The sequence below is a fragment of the Nesoenas mayeri genome, assembly GCF_963082525.1.
Source record: "Nesoenas mayeri genome assembly, chromosome: 19".
NCBI lineage: Eukaryota > Metazoa > Chordata > Aves > Columbiformes > Columbidae > Nesoenas > Nesoenas mayeri.
The window spans coordinates 5674143-5694548 of NC_137568.1; the positions used below are offsets into that span (position 1 = coordinate 5674143).

The 20406-nt window shown below is 54.6% G+C and overlaps 1 protein-coding gene across 1 annotated transcript; it reads left to right on the forward strand.

The window, feature by feature from the left end:
- Positions 1-357: 357 nt before the first annotated feature.
- On the forward strand, positions 358-11724 carry CYGB (cytoglobin; the record flags this gene model as incomplete). The annotated part of the gene is made up of 3 exons (XM_080356725.1): positions 358-500; positions 10144-10375; positions 11199-11724. 3 exons carry the CDS (start codon positions 358-360, stop codon positions 11361-11363), a joined length of 540 nt encoding a protein of 179 aa, XP_080212851.1. The 3' UTR covers positions 11364-11724.
- Positions 11725-20406: the final 8682 nt, after the last annotated feature.

Consider the following 20406-nt stretch of genomic DNA (forward strand, 5'->3'; position numbering starts at 1 on the left):
CACACATTAGTGAAGAGGCTGGTCTTGCGATGCCTTTGAATATTTTACTTTTAGGCAGTTCCCCATCAGTCAGCCACACACACCCGAGCCGAGCTGAAGCGAACTACAGCCATGGCCAGCACTAGGAGAGCTGAGATCTAATCGCATGCATCACACTGCCGGGATATTTTTTTAAATTACAGATATCTAAACACGCCGGCAGGCAGCCACGCTCGCACACACACACACACATATACATCCACCCGTCGGCAGAGCCGCTGAGCAAACACCTTGTCTCTGCTCGCAGGATATACCCGCTCGCACGCATCTCGCTTTATCTCCTCCTGGCTTCCCGGAGGATCCTGCCGGCTGTTTTTCATGGAGAAAGTCCAGGGAGAAATGGAGATTGAGAGGTGGGAAAGAAGTGAAGAGATTTCAGACGCCGAGAAAAAGGTTATTCAAGAGACATGGAGCAGAGTATATGCAAACTGCGAGGACGTTGGTGTCTCCATACTCATCAGGTATTTAAAAAAAAAAGGAAGCAGCAAATCCAAGTAAATCTCTTTATAGCTGAGGAAGAGGCAGAACAATATATATAACTGAAGTGAGATGAATGACAGCGAGTGGGGAGCTGGCTGGGCGCAATCGCTGGCGGGGAGCAGGGAGGTTTCACAGCACTCCTCTGATTTCCACACCTTGGAGCCGGGTGGTGGCGGCGGGGGGAGCCTCACCGGGGACTTTGGGGGAAGCTGCTTCCCTGGCAAAGGTCACCTTAGCCTGGGGACGAACCCTGGGGGGTGGCGGAGGAGGGGGAAGAGCAGCACCAAGCTTGGGTGCGTTGGGGGTATTTCATTTCTTTACCCCCCCAGTTGGCTGCGTGCGGATGGCAGCGGTACGGAGCCGGCTGGCGGGTGAAATAATGCAAGTTGGGAGCCAAGATAAAACCCAAGCAGGTGTGTCTCCCAGGGCACCATCTGTCCCTCCGGCGGCAGCGTCGGCGGGAAGGAGAGCGCTGAAGTTGGCGGTGGCAGGGGGTGCGGGGGGCACAAGCAGGAGATGGGGGGCATGGGGGGCACAGGGACCCAGCCACCCCAGGAGTGGGGTGCGGAGCATCACCCTTGGCATGGGGCTGTGACTGGTGGTCACAAACCCCGTGAAAGCAAACCAGGGAGATGCTCTTGAGGTGGGGATCAAAGGTGGTTGGGCATTCTTGCATAGCTTGGGGTACCTTGGAAAGGCACTGAGTGGGAATCCTGCAGACACCAGGAGTTTGGGGTGTCCATGGGGTGCATCACCAGTGGGCTGTGGCCCTTATTTAAGAGGGGACAGGCAGAGCAAGGAGAGGGGCAGGTGAGGTGCCTGTGCTGACCTGTTGACAAAGATGCTCCAGGGACACAAATCTCCCACCGCCCATCCCAGGGAGCAGCAACACAGGGATCCCCCTGGGCTCCCCCCACACCCAACCCCAGCACCCAGACAGGAAACAGGAGCCTGGGTTGTGTCCTTCCCGTTTTGCTCCTGCAGTCGGGGACTGTGGGTGCTCAGAGCACCGCTGGGATAGATGCACTGTTTATTAATAATCAGCAAAAAGTTTTCCAGCCCCTGCGATCTGCAGGGAGCAGAGCTCCCCGACATGTCAGTGAGCAGAGATGGGTCCTCTCCCAGCTCGCTGCCAGCACTGCAATGGGATTTTTCCAGCAAGACCCCTCCACAGAGAAGCCAGAATGACATTTGAGTTCCCTCTCCACCTCCTCAGACATTTCCCTCTCTCAGAGCCAGCTGATGGCTCAGCCCATTCCCCCAAGGCTCCCGCTCTGTGCAGCCAACCAGGGGCAGTCAGGGGGTGTCACAGCACCACGGCTGGGGACACCAACCCCACCTGGGCTGTGTGAAGGCTGCAGACATCTGGAGGATGCAAAATCCCCCTTTTCCCCATCCCATGAGCTTCAGCAGAGGACTTGGCCCGCAGCTCCTTACCTGGCACCTGGGCCATGCCGTAGCCCATCTGTCAGCTCAGCCAAGTGTCCCCCAACCCCGGTGTCCCCCAGAGACAGAGCACAGGGCGGGTGTCCGAGTGCCCTGGCTGTCACTGAGGGACTCATGTCAATGCCATGGGGGAGTCACCCAAGGCAGCTCATTGATTCAGTGTCCTGTGTGCAGCTATGGGGCTCAGAGCAGGGCTGGGGACGAGGGGCAGCGAGGTGCAGCAGCAGGAACCTCAGGGCCGAGCTCTGGTCCCAACTCAAACTTTCCCTGTAGAAGTTTCTGGTCCATTTTTTTCATTCCAGGGAGAGCTGTGGCACCATGCTGGGGGGTTTCCCCCCAGACTGTGCCAACAGGGCAGGACTGAGCTGGGACCTCGGGTCAGCCTTGGCTCCTTGTGAGCATTTACATGCTTGGCCATAACATATGCTCTGGCACATCCCAGCTAAACCCATAGCTGCTCCCTCAGCCAGAGGTTCCCTGGGATGCTTAGAGTGAGGTCTGGACTTTTGGTGCATAGAATCATAGATCATAGAGTCGCTTGGGTTGGAGGGACCTTCCCAGCTCCCCCAGCACCCCCCTTGCCATGAGCAGGGACATCTGCACCAGCTCAGGTTGCTCAGAGCCCCGTCCAGCCTGGCCTGGGATGTCCCCAGGGATGGTTCATCCACCACCCCTCTGGACAACCTGGGCCAGGCTCTCACCACCCTCAGTGTAAAAAATTTCTTCCTCGTGTCTAGCGTGTCCCCAGGGATGTCAGTATAGTTTGGGGGAGCTACTGTCCCCTCTAGCATCACAAGCTGGAGCAGCACATCTGCCTGCATCCCTGTGCCATGACCTGGGGGGGCCAGGCTGCCCTCCCAGCAGCAAACTCCATTCACGCACAGAGCTTTGTGCTGCTGCCTTAAGACCCATTCCCCTGCCAGCTCCAACCTGTTCCCCGTGAGCTCCCCGGGGAAGGAGATGATGGGCAGCCCTGGCCGGGGTTGGGGCACTGGTTGCCGCCGCTCTCCCGCTGTGGTTCCCAGCTGGCACCAGCTGCTGGGAGAAGTGGGTCACGCGTGGAGGCCGCCGGGAGCCCAGGCGGGCGGCAGCCGCTGCCCAAGACATGATTCAGCAGCTTGAGAGGTCAGGGCTGGGGAGGGGGCAGCATGGGGGCTGCTGGCACAGTGTGAGCTGACCTGCCCAGCACGTTTTTGGATGCACAGACATGCGGTGTGCGGGGGGCCGAGAGCTGCTCCAGCCACCTCTGTGCTTTACTGCTTGTTTCTGGTGTTTCTCATCACCCTGCTAGGGAAACTGAGGCAGGAAGGGATGTGCACAAGGGTGCCTGGGTGAAGGAAGGGGGATACACAGCTGTGAGCCCCTGCTTTGGTGCATCCCCTTGTGCAGAGAGGTAAAAGCAGGTGAATATGTGAGCAGCCACATTTCTGCTGTCGGGGTTGTGAGTGGGGAGTTGCCTGTATCTGGTGGCAGAGGGTCTCTATGTGCCCTCCTGCTCCGTCCCCTCTCCAGCCCTTCGGAGCTGCCCAGGGCAGGGAATTACTTTTTCCCATGGGGGGAAAAAACCATCCTGGGGCCTGATCCTGTGCCTCAGAAACAGAGGCACAGAGGCAGCAATGCCCTCCTGAAAGGAAGAGATGGGGAGGGCTGCAGCATGGGCATCCCACAGGAACCCATCCGCCTCCCTCTGCCCCTTCTCGAGGCATCCTCCACCACCCCCCACCTTTCCATGCTTTACAGGTGGGGAAACTGAGGCACAGAGCTAGGCCTCAGCTCCCCAGCTGTCACGGCTGCTGCTAGTGCTGGAAGCCATAACAAATCTGCACAGTGCTGCCAGCAGCACGGTGGGGTCCCGATCTTGCAGGGCCTCTGGGCTCCCAGAGGACATAAACACGAATAATGGGGACTTCTGGCTGAGCAGCCACCGGATCATGGGAATCTGCGCTGTGTGGTTAAGAACTATGTGGTTAATTGACAATTTCCTCGGTGGGGGAGCCTCGCGCCGGAGGAAGCACAACCTCCTCCACGCTCATCTTCCTCCTCCGGAGCTCAGGGGCCTCTGTGGGCTCCATCTGCAGCCTTAACCCTTTGGGGCTGGACCCAGACCCCCAGACTGCACATATGGGGCTGTGTGTTTTGGCTGGGTCTCTCCCAAGTGGACACACCAGCCAGCACGGTTGGCCAGCGCTAGCCTCCCCATGTCCCCAAGTTCATTGCTGTGCCTCAGTTTCCCCATATGTAATTTAGGAATCGGTCCTTTTTGAAAAACACCCCTTGTTAGAGAGGTGGCAGCGGGGGAGTCTGGGCACTTGAGGGGACCAGGGCAGCTCTGGTATCTGTGCAGGAGCTGTCCCCAGGCATCCCTCTTTCTCTAATGCCCTTGCAGTAGTTCATTGCCAATACCCCACGTTCCAAGACTGTGCCAGGGGGCATAATCACTCGGGGGGGCCTCAGCTCTGCGTCGTGCAAGGCTGAGCATCTCCTGAGCATCGCATTGTCTTGCTCCCACACCCACACACACGTACCATGATCACAGATGTGGGACCACAAAACTTTACAGATCCCAGCAGAGGATAAAACCCAGGAGCAGTTTCTATTAGTTCCCAAGCAAATCCACACCAAATGTTTATGCCGGGCCAAGCACAGGCAACGCAACCTGCCACATCCACAGGGTTTCTCTGTCACTGTTCCTTCCACCTCCACTCCAGCTCCATCAGCTTTCTAAATTTCCAAAATTGTTACCTTCTCCATCACTCCTGATGTGCTCTTCCTCTCCCAGGAGGTGTAGGAGGGGAAGCAAAAGGATTGCCAATGCAGAATCAGGCTGCCGGATTTCAACAGCTGCTCAGTCTGAGCCAGCACACCTGGTTTCAGACACTTTGCAAGGAGCTTTGAAATAGAAAAGCACTCCTTGGATGCCAGACATTATTGTAAGTTTTAGGTTAAACCAGCAAAGAGCCTGAGTAATGAGTCTGGCTATGCAGAAGACCCTTTTTTTTTTAATTTTTCCAGCTGAATTAAAAAAAAAAAAGGATGAATCCACCTAAAATGGCATTAAAGATATGATTTCACAGCTGCCCCAGCGCCAATGTGTTGAGTGGAGGTGTCCATAGGGAAGGGTCCGTCCCTGGCTGCCAATGGGCAAATTTCAGAGCAAAACTGCCTGGCAAGATCCTCCCACTGCAACATCTTGCTTTGCAAAGGGCCCGATGAAAAGACCGACTTTCCATGCAGTGATGTCCCCATCCCATGGCTTGTCACACGCTGGTGAATCATTGTGGTCAAGCCAGAGAGACGTTTCTCTGGAGCCGAGGAGAGCAGAAGGGCTCCGCTCTGCTGACAAGGACATGCACAAGGGACATTTGCCGAAACAACAGCCCCCTCCATGAGAGGTGAGAGGAGTGAGTGTGGGTTTAATAAAAAACAGCCCCTTTTCCTCTGGCTGTCTTTTCTCTCCGATCACAGCGGCTGGAACCAGCCGCTACAGCTGCTTTGTGCCCAGGGCAGCTGAGCAGGGATCCCTGCATCCCGCATCAGCTGTGTCAGCAGCTCACGGGGTGACCTGAAAACAGCCTTTCCCATGTCCCCTGTCCCAAGGCTGCCCTTGCATCACCTGTGAGCCATGTGTGGGTGGAGAGATCCCACTTGGCACCCCAAGGGCTTCAAGGACATCCCTGACAAAGGGAAGCGAAAACACAATGGGGGTGGAACACTTTGCCTGCGTGCTTTCCCTGGCCATGGCTGAGGATGTGCCAGATGTGTCGGTCGGTACCAGCCCTGAAAATCCCTCCTCTGGTGCAGGAGGTGGGGGCCAAGCCGGCAAAGGGTCTGGAGCACAAGTGTGGGAGTGGCTGAGGGACCTGGGGGGTTCAGCTGGAGAACAGGAGCTGAGGGGAGACCTTCTGATCTCTGAACTGCCTGAAAGGAGCTTGGAGCCAGGGGGGGTCGGGCTCTGCTCCCCAGGAACAAGCGCCAGGAGCAGAGGAAACAGCCCCAAGTTGCACCAGGGGAGGTTGAGGTTGGATCGGGGCAACACTTTCTTCCCCAAAGGGCTGTGGGTCATTGGAACAGGCTGCCCAGGGCAGTGCTGGAGTCACCGTCCCTGGAGGGGTTGGACAGATGGAGATGAGGTTCTCAGGGACATGGGGCAGTGCCAGAGGTGGGTTAATGGTTGGACTCGATGATCTTGAAGGTCTTTTCCAACCAAAATGATTCTGTGATTCTATGATTTGCCTCTTTCTGTCCCACGGGGTGGTGGCATCGGCATGGCTGAGACCTTTCTCACCTTGGCCTGGAGACTGTAAACATGTGCAACACCCAACACCCCTATCCCAGCCTGAAATTAGGATGATAGGACACAGGTGTCTGGGAGGGGCAGGGGAAAGGTGCAGGCAAAGCAATCAGCCAACCCTCAGCGTAATAAATAGCAGCACCACACACCACCTGCCCACCCAGTATCAGCTGCTTTGTAGGTACCCAAGCAGAAGGGAGCTGGGAGAAGTGATTTGAAAAGGGACATGGAGAGACTTCAGGCTGGTTAGAGAGAGTTTCTCCCACATAGAGGGGTGAGGTGACAGAAAACATAAAAGCTTTAGTAGGAAAATCTAGGAAAAAGCCTATAATTGCAGGTGGGGGCTTCAGCTGATGCTTCCCAGCAGCTTCCAGGGCTCACTGGCATTTTTTTCCCCATGGTTTGCAAACAGAGTAAGTGAAGCATCAAGAGTTTAGGTGCTCAAGGGGACCAAGCAAACACCTTCCTTCCTCCTCCCAGCTGGGAAAGGGAAGGAGATGGCTGGAAGATCTTCTCCATGTGGGCTTTGCTCTGCAGGGCCTGGGGAGAAGGAGGATGAGGGAGATGGGAGGAGAAGTGGCATCTCTCCTTAACAGAAACCAGGTTAACAGTGACTGCAGTGGATTTTGCACCTTAATTATTTCCTTTGGCTCTGCTACTGGGAATGGTTGTGTCCTTAAAGTTGTTAAAAGGGCAAAAAAGAGAGGAAAAGCAATCCTGACATCCTGTCCGTTGGGTCCAGATGTAGCTTGCAGAGTACAAATTAGCGAGTGCAGAATGGAATCGCTTAAAAAGAAATATAATGAGATTGGTATGCAGGCATCTGGTTTCCATCAATCATCATTCTGTGCGATATGCAATGGTAAATATCATCTTTTTAATGACTCCGATGAAGAAAAAGAGCCCAAAAGACACACACGCACACACATAATAAGCCAACAAAATTCCAGAGCCTGAGATGTTTGAACACTCAAAAAATGTTCTGTAGATGGAAAAACCCCGACTGACACCTCTTCTAATTTGCTATTGTTTGAGTTATTTTATTTCTCCCTTTTATTTTTTTCCTCCTTTCCTCTGGTTATATTTAACCTTTGTGTTAAATTAATCTTCTCTGTTTATTAACAAGTACCACTGAGCGAGTCTCCTTCCCTCTTTTTATTGCTTCGACAACTCAAATATTTGCTCCAGGCCAGAAGTTCTTGCTACAGCTCCTTTGCTCCTTGCCTTTCCCAGCCCTGCAGGGACCGATGGCTGCCAGTCTCTGGCCAGCCACCGATTTGCTCCTCAACTCAAAACAAAGGTGCTTTGGGCTCCCCTGATTCAGTTCTCCATCGATGAACATCAGCAGACGGCACATGGGGTTGAGCTGGTTTTACACCCCTCTGGCACTGCCGCTGTGCCTTGGAGAGCTGCGGGGCTCAGCTCCCGTGGGGGTGTCACCTTGAGGGGCTGCAAAGTGGGGAAAGGTTGGAAAGCGAATATTTGGAACCTTCACTGGCCTAGTCTCACCCAGTTTGGGGACTTTTTGGGGTTCAATCAATCTTGGTGTTCAGCTGAAAGTGGCAGAGAGGTGGAGGTGATGCCACGGGAGAGGCATGAAGTCTCAGCTCCTACTCCTGGGAGGGCATCAGTCTCAATGAGTCCTTTCAGTCCTTCTTTTGGTGGGATGCTGTGGTTTCTGGAGATACAATTGATCCCCGCCTTGCTGTAGGCCTTCTGCTAAAACAGCCTGACTCAGACCAGGTATTATTCTCAGCTTGTTCCCTGGCTCTTCACAGCATCGTGCCCTTGAGCTGAGATCAAATAGGGCTTTTTGGGGAACTTCAGATGGTTTGGGATTCACAGGCTTAGGCATGGGTGGGCTGTGGGCAGCAGGTCCCACCTTGAGCAGCACCCCCTGCTCCCAGTGCCCCTGGAGATGTCAGTCAAAGGATGAGGGGTGATAAACCTGTTATCAGGGACAGCAAACCCCTTAGATACAACCTTGGTGAGGTGTTTGTTGTCCATGGCTGGAGAGCTTTGATCTCAAGGGATCAGAGATGGAACTGCAGCAGTGGAGAGGTCCAGGATGTGGGGAGAAGAATGCTGGGTCCAAATGGAAAAAAAGGTCCCATTAAGAGAGAGGAACATTTGTCCTTCTGTTGGGAAATGCTTGGGGAAGAAGCTTTAAACCCTGTGAGTGGTGCTATCTGTGTGGCCCCAGCATCCATCCCTGACCACCTCTCTGACAGCCCCGAGCTGAAGGGTATGGACTGAGAATCTCTGCGGCGACAGGAGCTGGAGTCAGCCAGGCCTGGACATGATTTCTCCTGACAGCGACCAGATGTGTCAGGAGAAGCTTTGGGGGGGGGTGCGGGAAGGCTGCACAAAAACAAGAGGAGTTTTGTCATGGATCCCCTCCAGGTTTTAAAAGCAACACCTTATCTCCCCCTTTCCACCTTCCTTCCTCCCCCACCCTTTCTGCTGCACAGTCTTCACACCTCCAAAACCTATTTTGGGCAGTCTGATGAATCCCAGCTGCCTTGGGGAAGCGACAGAAGCGGTGGGTGCACTCCAGGCACTGCTTCACCCGCTCCCTTGGCAATGCCCCCAAACCTTCACAAACCAAGGAAGTTGGGGGGGGGGGGGGGGGGGGCGGAAAGGAGGATAATGTAGTGCTAAATGAGCCTGGTCCTCAATGTTGTGATTATCCATGAAGTGGTGAGAGAGGAAGAGGATCCCACCTGGTCCTGGAGGGAGGTGGGGACGGTTGGGATTAAAGGCAGGGTGGGTTCACATGGTTTGGGGTGGTACTTGGGGAGGGGGTTATGGCAGTCTGGGAGAGAAGAGGAGGCAGCAGGGTGTCCGTCTGGAGCCAAGGACAGTGGGGGACAGCCCTAGGAACTGTCTGCCACCTCCTGAGCATCCTTCACTGGCCCTGGTTCAGGTGAAGGGGGGACTGGGAGGAGGCAGGGAGAGCCCCCTCGGAGGGAGCTGAGTGACACTGGGGACCCAGCACTGCTGTGCAATTCTCCCATGTACATCAGATGGAAAGAGGTGGTTAATGTGACTCAAGTGTCAGCCCCAGCTGGTGAGAGCAACTGGCTGTGGTGTTGGTATTGATAGCGCTGGTATTGGTGGCCCCAGCCCTGCACCCCGCTACCTTGTGCCCTTCAACCCCCCCAACACTCCACCTCCCCAGGGAGCTCAGCACAGCAGCTACAACCGCAGCTTCATGCGCTCCAGCTGCATTTCATTTGGATCGGTTGAATCCTATGGAAAAGAGGCTCCTCAGAGGGGTGGGCTGGGTGCTTGTGGCATCCTTGTGCTGGGGGAAGCGCCTCCTGGCAGGGATGAGCAGTGATGTGAGCTCAGGGCTGAGATCTTGCTGGGCACTCTGGTGAGGCTGATCTCTGAAAGGCAGGGGGTGGCTATTTTGGGTGGCAATGCAGGAATAAAGCCCGTGGGGCTGGGAAGGTGCTGCAGGACTGGGGAAGAGGGGCAGGGAGAGGCTGACTGGGATAAAGAGAGGTTTTTCATGCTCATCTCCAGCTCTCTGAGACAAGACATGATGTTTTGATATATGTGAGCACATATCCAGTATCTGGCACGTCTGGGCTGGAGTCTCTGAGTATCAAGAACTCAATCTTGACTCTGCTTTGCTGATGAATATCCAGCTCCAATGCCCTTGTAGCTGCTAGGGAAGGTTGAGGAGAAAGGCATTAACCTGCTGTTTTTTAGGCTGCTTGAATGGCACATCTCTCAAGGAAATCAAAGAAAGAACCATCCCTGGCTGTGTTAGGTGCAAGGGGGTGGTTTCCAACATCTCCACCACTCCACACTTTGCTTTAACCTCTCAGCTTGCTCTCACCCTCCTGATGGTATTTCATGTCTATTCTTTCTTGAAGGTTTTTTGTCAACTTCCCCTCTGCCAAGCAGTACTTCAGCCAGTTCAAGCACATGAAGGACCCGCTGGAGATGGAAGGAAGCTTGCAGCTGCGTAAGCACGCTCGGCGGGTGATGGGTGCCATTAACACTGTGGTGGAGAACCTCGATGACTCTGAAAAGGTCTCCTCTGTCCTGGCCCTTGTGGGCAAGGCGCATGCCCTCAAGCACAAAGTGGAGCCCATCTACTTTAAGGTAAAGGATGGGAGCAAAAAAAATAAAATCTCTGTGATGCTTTAGAAATTCATGGAATAGTTTGGGTTAGAAGGGACCTTCAAAGCTCATTCAGTCCATGTGCAGGGACATCTTCACCAGCTCAGGTTGCTCAGAGCCCCGTCCAGCCTGGCCTGGGATGTCTCCAGGGATGGTCCATCCACCACCTTTCTGGACAACCTGGGCCAGGCTCTCACCACCCTCAGGAACAACAATTTCTTCCTCATGTCCAGCCTGAATCTCCCCTCCTTTAGTTTAAAACTGTTACCCCTTGTCCTATCACAAGAGGAAAAGGAGAGCGGGAGCCATGACAAGCTGGTGCTGCCTGTCCTTGCCCAGAGGAGGTTGGCTGGTGGTGGGGATTGCTTCCCAGGATGCTGCAGTGTCCCACTGCCATGCTGTCCCCAAGGCCACCATTCCCAAATGCAGCCAATGCTGGAGCATCAAGTACCTTAACCCACCTGCCTGCATCCTGCCCGCATCCCCTCCAGTGTGGTTGTGGCAGAATGTCCCTTATTTAGCAATCAAGCATGATAGGAAGGACTTAATAACTTGAGGTGCCCAGATGAGGGAGACACTTGAACATGCAAGCAGCACCCCATTGTGCTGGGTCTCAGCCTCCCCCTGCCCGGGCACACTGGTTACCTGGGGTGTCAGCAGACCTCCCAAACATCTGTCTGTCCGGCAGAGGGTTGTCATTCCCAGAACTCAGCAACAGGGTTAAATATTTTTTGCAGGAAAAATTTGCTGCTAGCTGCAATCAGGAGGGTTATTAACCCCTTGCTATCTGCCTCCCTCCCTCCAGAAACTCACTGGTGTCATGCTGGAGGTCATCGCTGAGGAGTTCGCTGATGACTTCACCCCGGAGGCACACGGTGCCTGGACCAAGATGAGGAGCCTCATCTACACCCACGTGACGGCGGCGTACAAGGAGGTGGGCTGGGCGCAGTATCCCACCGCCACCCTGTGAGCGGCCGGCGAGGCCGGGCGAGGGGCAGGGGGGGCTTCGCTCCCCCCCAGGACTTCACTCTGGTCTCTTCTCCAAGATCTTCGCTCAAGTCTGGGGAGCCCGGTAGGGCCAGCTCTGTTAGATGCCAAGTCGCAATTTGATCTCCACGGGGTTTAAAAACAAACTAAATAAGCCAAAAAAAAAAAAGATAATGAAGGATGTGGGTGGGTCAGGGTGAAGTGGTTGCAGGGGACGCTGGAAGGGGATGCAGAGCGCGAGGGGGAGCGTTGGTTGTTGGCTCCATTTTATTGTCCTGGCCTGTCCATCACCATGTCCCCAATCCCACACCTCACTCGCACCACCTCAAAGTCCCTTGCACAAGCCCTGCTGTGTAGCAGTGACCAGCAGCCCCGTCTGATGAACAACACAACTTTTTTCCATGCAAAGCCCCTAGGTAAACCTGGCTCCTCGCTTTTGGGAGCACGATGCATATGGGGACTGGCTGGGACCAAAACCACTTTGCTTTGCACTTTCTGTACTCGCCTGGCAGGGCTGATGGCCACGGTCAGAGCCGCTCTCGCTGCCCATCGCCTGGCACCGCGGCTGGTAGCAGCCTCTGCCTCTCCATCATCCCCATCCCTCTCCTTGGAATCTGCTGCAAACCCTCCTGGGGATGGAGGGAGCGAGGGGGTGGGAGAGACCTGTCCCCCAGTGTGAGTAGGGGAGGGGGGGATGCCTTTGGGCTGCTTCCCCTTGTAGCTCTGAGCAGGGTGTGGAGGTGGGAACCTTGTGGCAGATACAGGGAGCTGGTGAGACCCCCCTGTCTCCCTTCAGCCCCCGCATGTAGCAGAGATGTGCAGGAGGGCGGGCTTGGGTGGCACACGTTGTGTCATTGCCCTGGGAGGTCAGTCTGTCTGTCTGTCCAGCAGCAGCAGGGTGGTGTGGGGGTGTCGGGCTGGGGCAGCTCTGCCCCACTCACTGAGAAAAGGGCAGTGATGAGGAGGGGGAAAGATGAAGCAGACATAGCAGGACGGATTCCTGGGCGTGAGGAAAGGTCCCTGCTCTCTTAAAATTAATAAATAACTTGTTATGTAGAGCATATTCCTGCCCTCTTGGTAAAACTACGTTCCTTAAATAAAGTGCCTGTTAGAGACAAGCCCACGCAGGAGCTGTGTCCTCCCCCAGGGCCCACAGTGCTCCTTGCTGTGCCTGGCAAAGGGCTCCCCCCCCAGAAAAAGAGATGTGGCTGCAGGGCTTGCAGCACTCATCTTCCCCCAACACCAACTCCTGAACCTGTGGGTGAGTCTGCTTAGTTTTGCTGCCTCAGTTTCCCCATTGGTTACAGAAAAGGGAGGAGGAGCAGCCCCATTGCCTCCTGCACACATGTACTTGGATTTATAGGATGCTCTGAGGACTGATTCCTGAAGGACTGGGGATGAAGCATCAGATGTGCTAGGAAGCTTTGTCACTCTTGCCACCCAGTGTTTCCCAAAATACCTCTGTTGTTTTAAAGCTCTAACATTAAGGGCAATGTTACCTACCGAAGTGCGGGCGGGTTCCCTTCTGAGATTTCCTCGGGCCTCTCTCCGCAGCTGTGACAGCAGCTGGCAGCTTTCGGGGAGAGAACAGCTCCTCTCTTGGACGTGGGTTTGACAGGCAGCTAGCCCATAGTCCTGGCTGGGTCCCCTTGGCTGCCCTGGGGACATCCCCCTGCCATGGGGACACTGCTGGAGGGGGCAGCAGTGACTCCCCCGGGGTAGACCTCCCTCCTCTGGAGCAGCCAGCCAGAAACTCCCGTTTGCTCACCCACAGCCAGTTCATCTGCACTTTCGGACATCCCCAGGGAATGTTTTTGGGTTTTTTTCTGATGTTTTGTTTCCATGCAAAGGGGCTCCTCTGCCCCCCAGCCCTGACACTGCTGAGGGGCAGCCCATACAAAGGGGCAAACTGTGGACCACCACCATGTTCCTTGCATGCTGAGGGACCTGGGGGTTCATCCTGGAGAACAGGAGATGAGCGGAGACCTTCTGATCTCTGAACTGCCTGAAAGGACCTTGGAACCAGATGGGGTCGGGCTCTGCTCCTCAGGAACAAGCGACAGGATGAGAGGAAATGGCCTCAAGTTGCCCAGGGAAGGTTTAGATTGGATCTTGGGAGCAATTTCTTCCCAGAAAAAGGCTGTTGGGCACTGGAACAGGCTGCCCAGGGCAGTGCTGGAGTCACCATCCCTGGGGGGGTTGAACAGACAGAGATGAGGTTCTCAGGGACGTGGGGCAGTGCCAGGGATGGGGTACCGGTTGGACTCGATGATCTTGAGTGTCTCTTCCAACCAAAATGGTTCTATGATCCCTTGCATGTCTAGCAGAGACACATTTCAAACAGCACTGTTGGCCAAGGTCAGGATGAAGCCCATGCAGATGGGAGAAGACCTGTTCAGCCTTTGACCTTTGTCCGGTGCCAGACTGGAGAGCGAGCGCTTGGAGCAAGGCTGTTAGGTATCTTTTTTGGGTGCATCACAGGACTCTCACAAGTGCAGCTCCATCCATTTGTGCCAAAACCTTGAGGCCAGCGACGCATATTTTGGATGAGTTCATGTACTCCCCGTGCTCTGCGGATACTGGGCCAGGGGTGTTTCCGTCCAGGGATGGTTCATCTTTAGGAAAAGTTCACACATTAACCTTTGAGTTTAACACTCTCCAGGGGTGGGAATTTTAATTTTTCAGTGCAAGCCCTTCCTCTCCCTTCCCACTATCAAAATTGGGCTTGGTCGCAATCAGCAGGGAAGCGATTTTGGGGTGGAAAGTCCCCGTGTTCATGCCTGACCCACTCGAGTGCCTTGGCTTTGGGGGAGCAGCAGGGAGAGGTCGCCCCCACCTCCCCTTGGAGAGGGACTTGGTTTCTTCTTGTTCTTTTTTTTTCTCTCTTTTTTATTTTTTGTGTTTCTAGAAAAAACTGCCCCATGACCTCCTGCGCCCACGCATGTGTGTGCTGGGGTTGGGTTTTTTTCCAGGCACATTTTTCTAAAACAAATCCAGATGCGTGCAGCTGCTGTCCCTCGAGGAGCCTCCCTATCATCCAAATTGCAGGCCGGTTGAATATATGCAAACGTAAAACATATTTATTTTTACCAGCTCTGTAGGAAGGGAGATGAATCGGGGAGGGTGGCCAGGGCAGAGCTCATGAGGGGGAAGAGATAAAGCGAACGCCCCCTCTTCACCACCCATAGCAGAGCAGGCACTACTGAAATCAGGGAAAATCCTCATCTGGGGAGAGATGAAAATGAACAGAAAATAGGAGAAAAATACCATTCCAGAGTGACAGGGCTGATAAATGCCAGGTGGAAGAGAAGAAAGGGAGGCTGGGTCCTGGCTCAGAGTGTGGCTCTCTGGCACACACATGCAAATGCCTGCACGGCTGCTCCTTGTCACCCCCAGCCCTGTTCACCACCCCCCCGAGCACCTTGTCCTGGCTCCTATGGGGACATCTGCTCAGGTCAACCAGCTCATGTCCCCCCCAACCCAAGTCTGATGCTGTGTTTGGTCAGAGGGAGCTCAGTGCTGGAAGCGTTGGGTACAGGATGGGGCACAGACCCCATCCTTCTGTCCCCCCCTCCCTGTAGCCAACACCCATGGCAGGTATAGCTCCATATCCACCTGGCCAGCTAGAGAGACTCGCCAATGTCACTAGAAGACAAGAAACCCTTGAGGACCTTGTGCCACCACCCTCGTCTTCTCTTACAGCAAGACAAACCCCCACAACCAAGCCACAGGCTCTCCCGGGGGAATCCTCCTGCATCTCTGCCAGTTTGCTCCCATTTGCCCCAGTAAAGGGGATCCCAGTTCTCCCCACTCTCTGGGGACATGCCCAGTGACCTCAGTGGGGACCAGATTTGGGCTGGCTGGGCTCTGTGGCTGGAGCTCAGCACCCCCTGCCCCTTGCCACGGGGAAGCCCCGCTGGTGCACTGAGGTCAGTGTGGGGACCAGCACCAGCGATGCCAGACTGGAAGGGAAACCCCCGAGCTCACCTTGGACCAACTAATCCAAAAGGGAGGGATTAAAACTACCCACCAAGGTCTGACCTATTTAACAGACCGTGACACTAATTATTTTCCATAGCCGAGGTTGTCTCTAATTGTCAGTATGTCTTAACCAGTCCCGCCGTGACCCGCAGACATGAGCCGACGTGGTCTGATGTAACTCCGTGTCTTTCCTGTTCCTGCTGCCGATACTGTCCATGTACGTGTTTCTCGGCGCTTCTGTGCTGGTTTTATACTTGCCGTTCTGTGTACGATGGGTGTAACTTGTTGTTTTCTTTTTGTAGGTTTTTAGTATGTTTGTAACCGGACAGAATGGTGTTATTAAACCGAAACTTGTATCTTCAGTGGATAAATCAATCAAACCCCTCCAGCTCCTCTTGGTTTCTTTTGGTGGGGTGGCTGCAGGGCTGGGGGGATGCAGAGGATCACCAGGGGGCTGCCCCATGGCCAGGTGGATCTGATCCACCCCCTGCAACGATATTATTCTCCCACTGCCTCTTTTTTTCTGGGGGTAAACCACTTGGTGCTGTTAATGCAGTGAATAAGCCACCCTCGGGATCTCCACCACATCCTGTATACGCACCCAGGCGGAAGCGAGCGCTCAGCAAACCCACACGCTGCTATGCTCCAGATGGGAAACATTGGCTTGGAAACCACGAGCAAAACTACTGGTTGGCTCAGGAGTGGGGAGGTTGCAGTGGCGACCTGAAGCTCTCAGACCTTTGCACTCCAGGCTGAGACTGGCCAGAAACAGTGATGGCTGGAGGATGCTGACACAGGGCTGGTTTTTCCAACAGATTGTTGAAAAGGAGCCAGGAATTTCATCATCACCTTGCAGGGAGAAAATACGTACACAGCCCTTCACTTCGTACTAATATTTACCCCCACATCGCGTCACTTTGGGGTGGCTGTGACGATCACGCTATGACCTGGACCCCACTGCCACGTCAGTGCTCCGCAAGTGCTGGTGGAAAAGGAGACAGGGTGGGAGACTGAGGATGCGCTGAAAAACTGCTCCAGGTGCTGGGGTGGTGGGCTCACCTGCTCCTGCTGCTTCAGGGGGGGCTAAACCTACCATGTCTCCAAATGTGACAGCCTGGGATGTTGCTTTCCAGGAGTGACCCCTCGCCTCAGGGAGCAGGAGACCCAGGTCTTAGACACCACCTTGGTGGCCTTGGTGCTGGTTTATGGGCTAGGAAATGGAGGAAGAGGAGAATTTGGCAGCTAAGGCATGGTGGGGGTGTGCTCCCAGCCCATTGCCCATGCTCCAGCCCCAGGAAAGCCCCACACCACTGGCCATGGGGTCCGGTGCTCCCTGCCCCATGTGCTGGAGGAATTGCAGCTCCCCAAGCCCGGTGCAGACGAGGCTCAGACATGGGACATCTCCACCACGTGTCCAGAGGCCGGTGACAGCCAAAGGGAGAGCCGGGAGGTTACTGCAAGGGTCAGACAGAAATACATCTGCAAAGGCGAGATAAAAACCAGAATATGCAATAACTGTGCTGTGCAAATACCTATTAAAACCTGGATTTGGGGAGCTGGAGGTGAGGAGAAGCTCTCCCTTGTGTGCCGAGTGACACAAGGTGAGAAATCTCAGCAGACGGAGCTTGCAGGCTCCCACTGGCTTGAAGGACACGTCCCTTCTTTTTGTCCATTATCTGCATCAAGATAAGAGCCAGAAGCTCCAGGTTTTGCTGTATGAACCACCCTATGGCCACCCTCACCAGCACGGGGGTTTGGGTGGCTCCTCGCTCAGAGCAAAGACCCAAGGGGAAAAAATATTTAAAAAAGAAAAAAAGTGGCAGGAAAAAACTCACCCGTGACACTGAGCAGGAGCCAGCTCTTCCTTCCGCACCGGCTCCTCTTCAGCTGCGCCGGTTGATATGGTTTATCTGAGCAGCGCTGAATGTAAACGCTGTCAGCGCCGACCGGGATTAATTCCCGGGAGTTTGGCAGCCAAGAGATGAAATAACAGCGTCGGGGGGATGCCGAGCTGGGGGGGAAGTGCACTTCTCAGATTGAAAAATCCTCCTGGCTAATTTATAGCCAGGTTTGTCTTCTCCCAGGCACTTTTGAGAGAGAGCAGAGCCGAGGGCAGAGGGAGGATGGGGAGAGGGCTGGGAGGAGGAAGAAGGTTCTGGGGGGGTCAGGCTGCTTCCTCCTCCTCCTCCTCCTCCTCTTTCTTCCCCCAGGGACCCAAGGGAGTGAGGATGCTTGGGAACACCAGATCACCCAAACCCAACAGCTTTGCTGATGTGAGGATTCCCATCCCCTATTGCTCTTTATTACAAATCCTTCTCGTTAACTGACGGATTTTCTTTAAGGGAAAGCTTTAGACAACTACCCTGCAGATGCTCTTTGTATATTCGATCAGTCTTCAGGGTGATGTTCCAAACAGCTCCTGAAACAAAATAATCATTAGGCTCTGCCACATTGTTGTGGTTTTATATTTATGTAGCAGAGACTTTTGTTTGGGGGATACTTTTTTAAGCAATTGTGTGATTTTCAGTTACTTTCTTCAGATATTTAAGTAAATAACTACAAATATTTACACTTTTTAAAATTGTTTTATTGGTAGAGGGAAAAACTGATTGTCAGAAAGGCCAACGGAGCCTGGGCAGTTAAGCTGGTTTATTTTAAACTTAGGAAAGCCCAAGTCTCGTCTGTCTGCCAAGAACTGTGCATCAGTTGGAGCTCTCTTACCAACAAGTTATGGTTATACTCAGGATTTAACAATATATTTTATATCTGCCTACACCCTATAGATGTATTTTGAGGTCTCCGTGCTGCTCAGGAGACGCATGGCTGTGTGCGCCCCATGGTGCTGCTGCTGTTCCCTGGGGACGGGGCTGGCTATGCTGCCCGTGTCCTGCCCATGTCCTGCCTGCATCCTGCCCGTGTCCTGCCTGCATCCTGCCCGTGTCCTGCCTGCTGCCAGGATGGGGCCAGGCACTTGATGTCCCTTGTGACAGAAAGTCCCTGGCCACATCTGCCATGGCACCGGGTGACATCTGTACCGGTGCTGCCAGTAACGAGGGGGTGCAAAAGGCATTGTACCTGGAATTGTACCATCGTGTTCAGGAAAATGATTTCAGAAATAATCCAAGCGATGAGGGCTGGGTAGAGGGTCAGTGAGACAGCAGCTGTCCTGCTCTCCGTGCAAACCCACCCATGGCACGGTCTGCTTAGGGAGCGGAGGCTGGTAGAGGGGTCAGGATGATGACAGAGAGGGGTGCCTGTGGGGATGGGGTGTCTGCAATGTTGTGCCTATGGAGAGGCAGGATGCCAGCAGAGGTGCAGGTGCTCACAAGGATGTTCTGGCTGTCCAGCCTTGCTCTCTACATGCACCATCTCCCCTGGGTTCCTGCACATTGGGATGCCAACACCCCCCTGGCCCCTGCCTTTCCCCAGCTAAGAGGGGCTGGCAGGTCTGTGGTGCACGGTTGGTCGGAGCTTTGCTCCCACACAGCCCGGCTGCTGGATGCAGCTTGGCTCGGCTCCGGCGACAGGCAGGTCACCTCTCTGAAGGTGAATGCAGACGCTGTGCAGGTAAACATGGAGCTGCAGCCTCGGCTCAGCAGGGTGTGGATCCACCGAGCCCAGGCAGAGCTCACCTGAGCAGCATCAGGGAAGGTGGACGAGGGGGATGCTCGGGGACAAACACGTGGCTTTTCCTCCTAGTTCTCCTGCCTAAAAGCACCTGTCAGGCAGGGAGGTTCAGACCTTTGCAGAGCTGCCGTTCCAGCAGTAAACATTGCATTCAGCTCCTCAAATCAGAACCACCCTTGGACAAGGGAGAGCTGCAGCTCAGCCCCAGGGCAGCCCAGCATTGCCCAGCCTGGCCCACGCATTCAGGATTGTGCTCCGCTGCAGGAGCCTCTGGGAAGGCTGGATAAACAGCAGTGGGCAAGGAAGATTGCTTCTCAAAGGTCACCGCTTCCTCTGCGCTGCTGTGAATTCCCCCATTCAGTCCCTCCTCCTCCTCCCCATGGCAGCATCCTCTGCCCCAGCTCCTGTCCCAGTAGCTCCCACTGACCCCAGCCCCAGTATTGGGAGGTGAAGCAGCCTCCCCATCAAGCCAGGCTTATCCCAAACTTATCCTCTATCCGGGCAGTCATTTGTACTGGAAGGAAAATCCCCAAATCCAGACCATCATCCTGCAAGATTTGCCAAAGGGAGCAGGCAGCTCCCAACCTCCTGCCCTTTCCTGCTCCACTAAATCACCCCAGAGCCCTCCCAAATGTTTATTCTTTGGGAAAGCAATAAAAGAGAAGGAAAACCCAGAAGACAAACTCCCACCAGCCTGTCTCTGATTGCATTTGATATTGTTTTATTTTTTTAATGCTTTCCCATCGCAGGCTGGTCAAGGAGGAAGGGAGGGCAGGAAAAAACAATGCTTGGAGGGAGTAAAATACAAATTTCCCACTAATATCTGTGTCTGGAGGGGTCTGTGCACTACTAGGGTGGCTATGTCAGGATCTGGGGGTGACAATGCCTCTGAGGATGGGATCTGGGGTCTCCCAGCCCCCTGGGCTGCTGACTTTGAGGTGAGCAGGAGATCCCTGTATTTTCAAAGGTGACCGAGCACAGGGCAGCTGCATGAGAGGGTGATGGGTGCTGATCCCCATCTCTGAGCCCCTCGATGGCTGGGAGAGCAGCAGGGGACAGGCAGGTGAGGACGCCATGACAAGCTGCACAGCCAGGTGCCACCACCAGCGCTGCCATGCTGGTGGAAAAGCTTGGAGGAGCTTTTCCATCCGCAACAACCTCACACAACCAGACCCATTTTCCCACTTTGCCTCATAAGAAACACTCCCCCCATCTTTGCGTGACACACCAAGAGGCGGGTGGTCCAGGGGTGCCCCGTGTCCCTCGGGGGTTGGGCAGGGGTGACAGCTGTGACACCGAGGGGAATGGGGGAATGGAGGCGAGAGGGAAGGGAGCGGTGAGTGATGGCGGAGGCTGAGCATCCTCGGCTGCTGCTGGGAACAGCTTCCACCCACTCCCAGCGGCACCAAGCGCGGCCG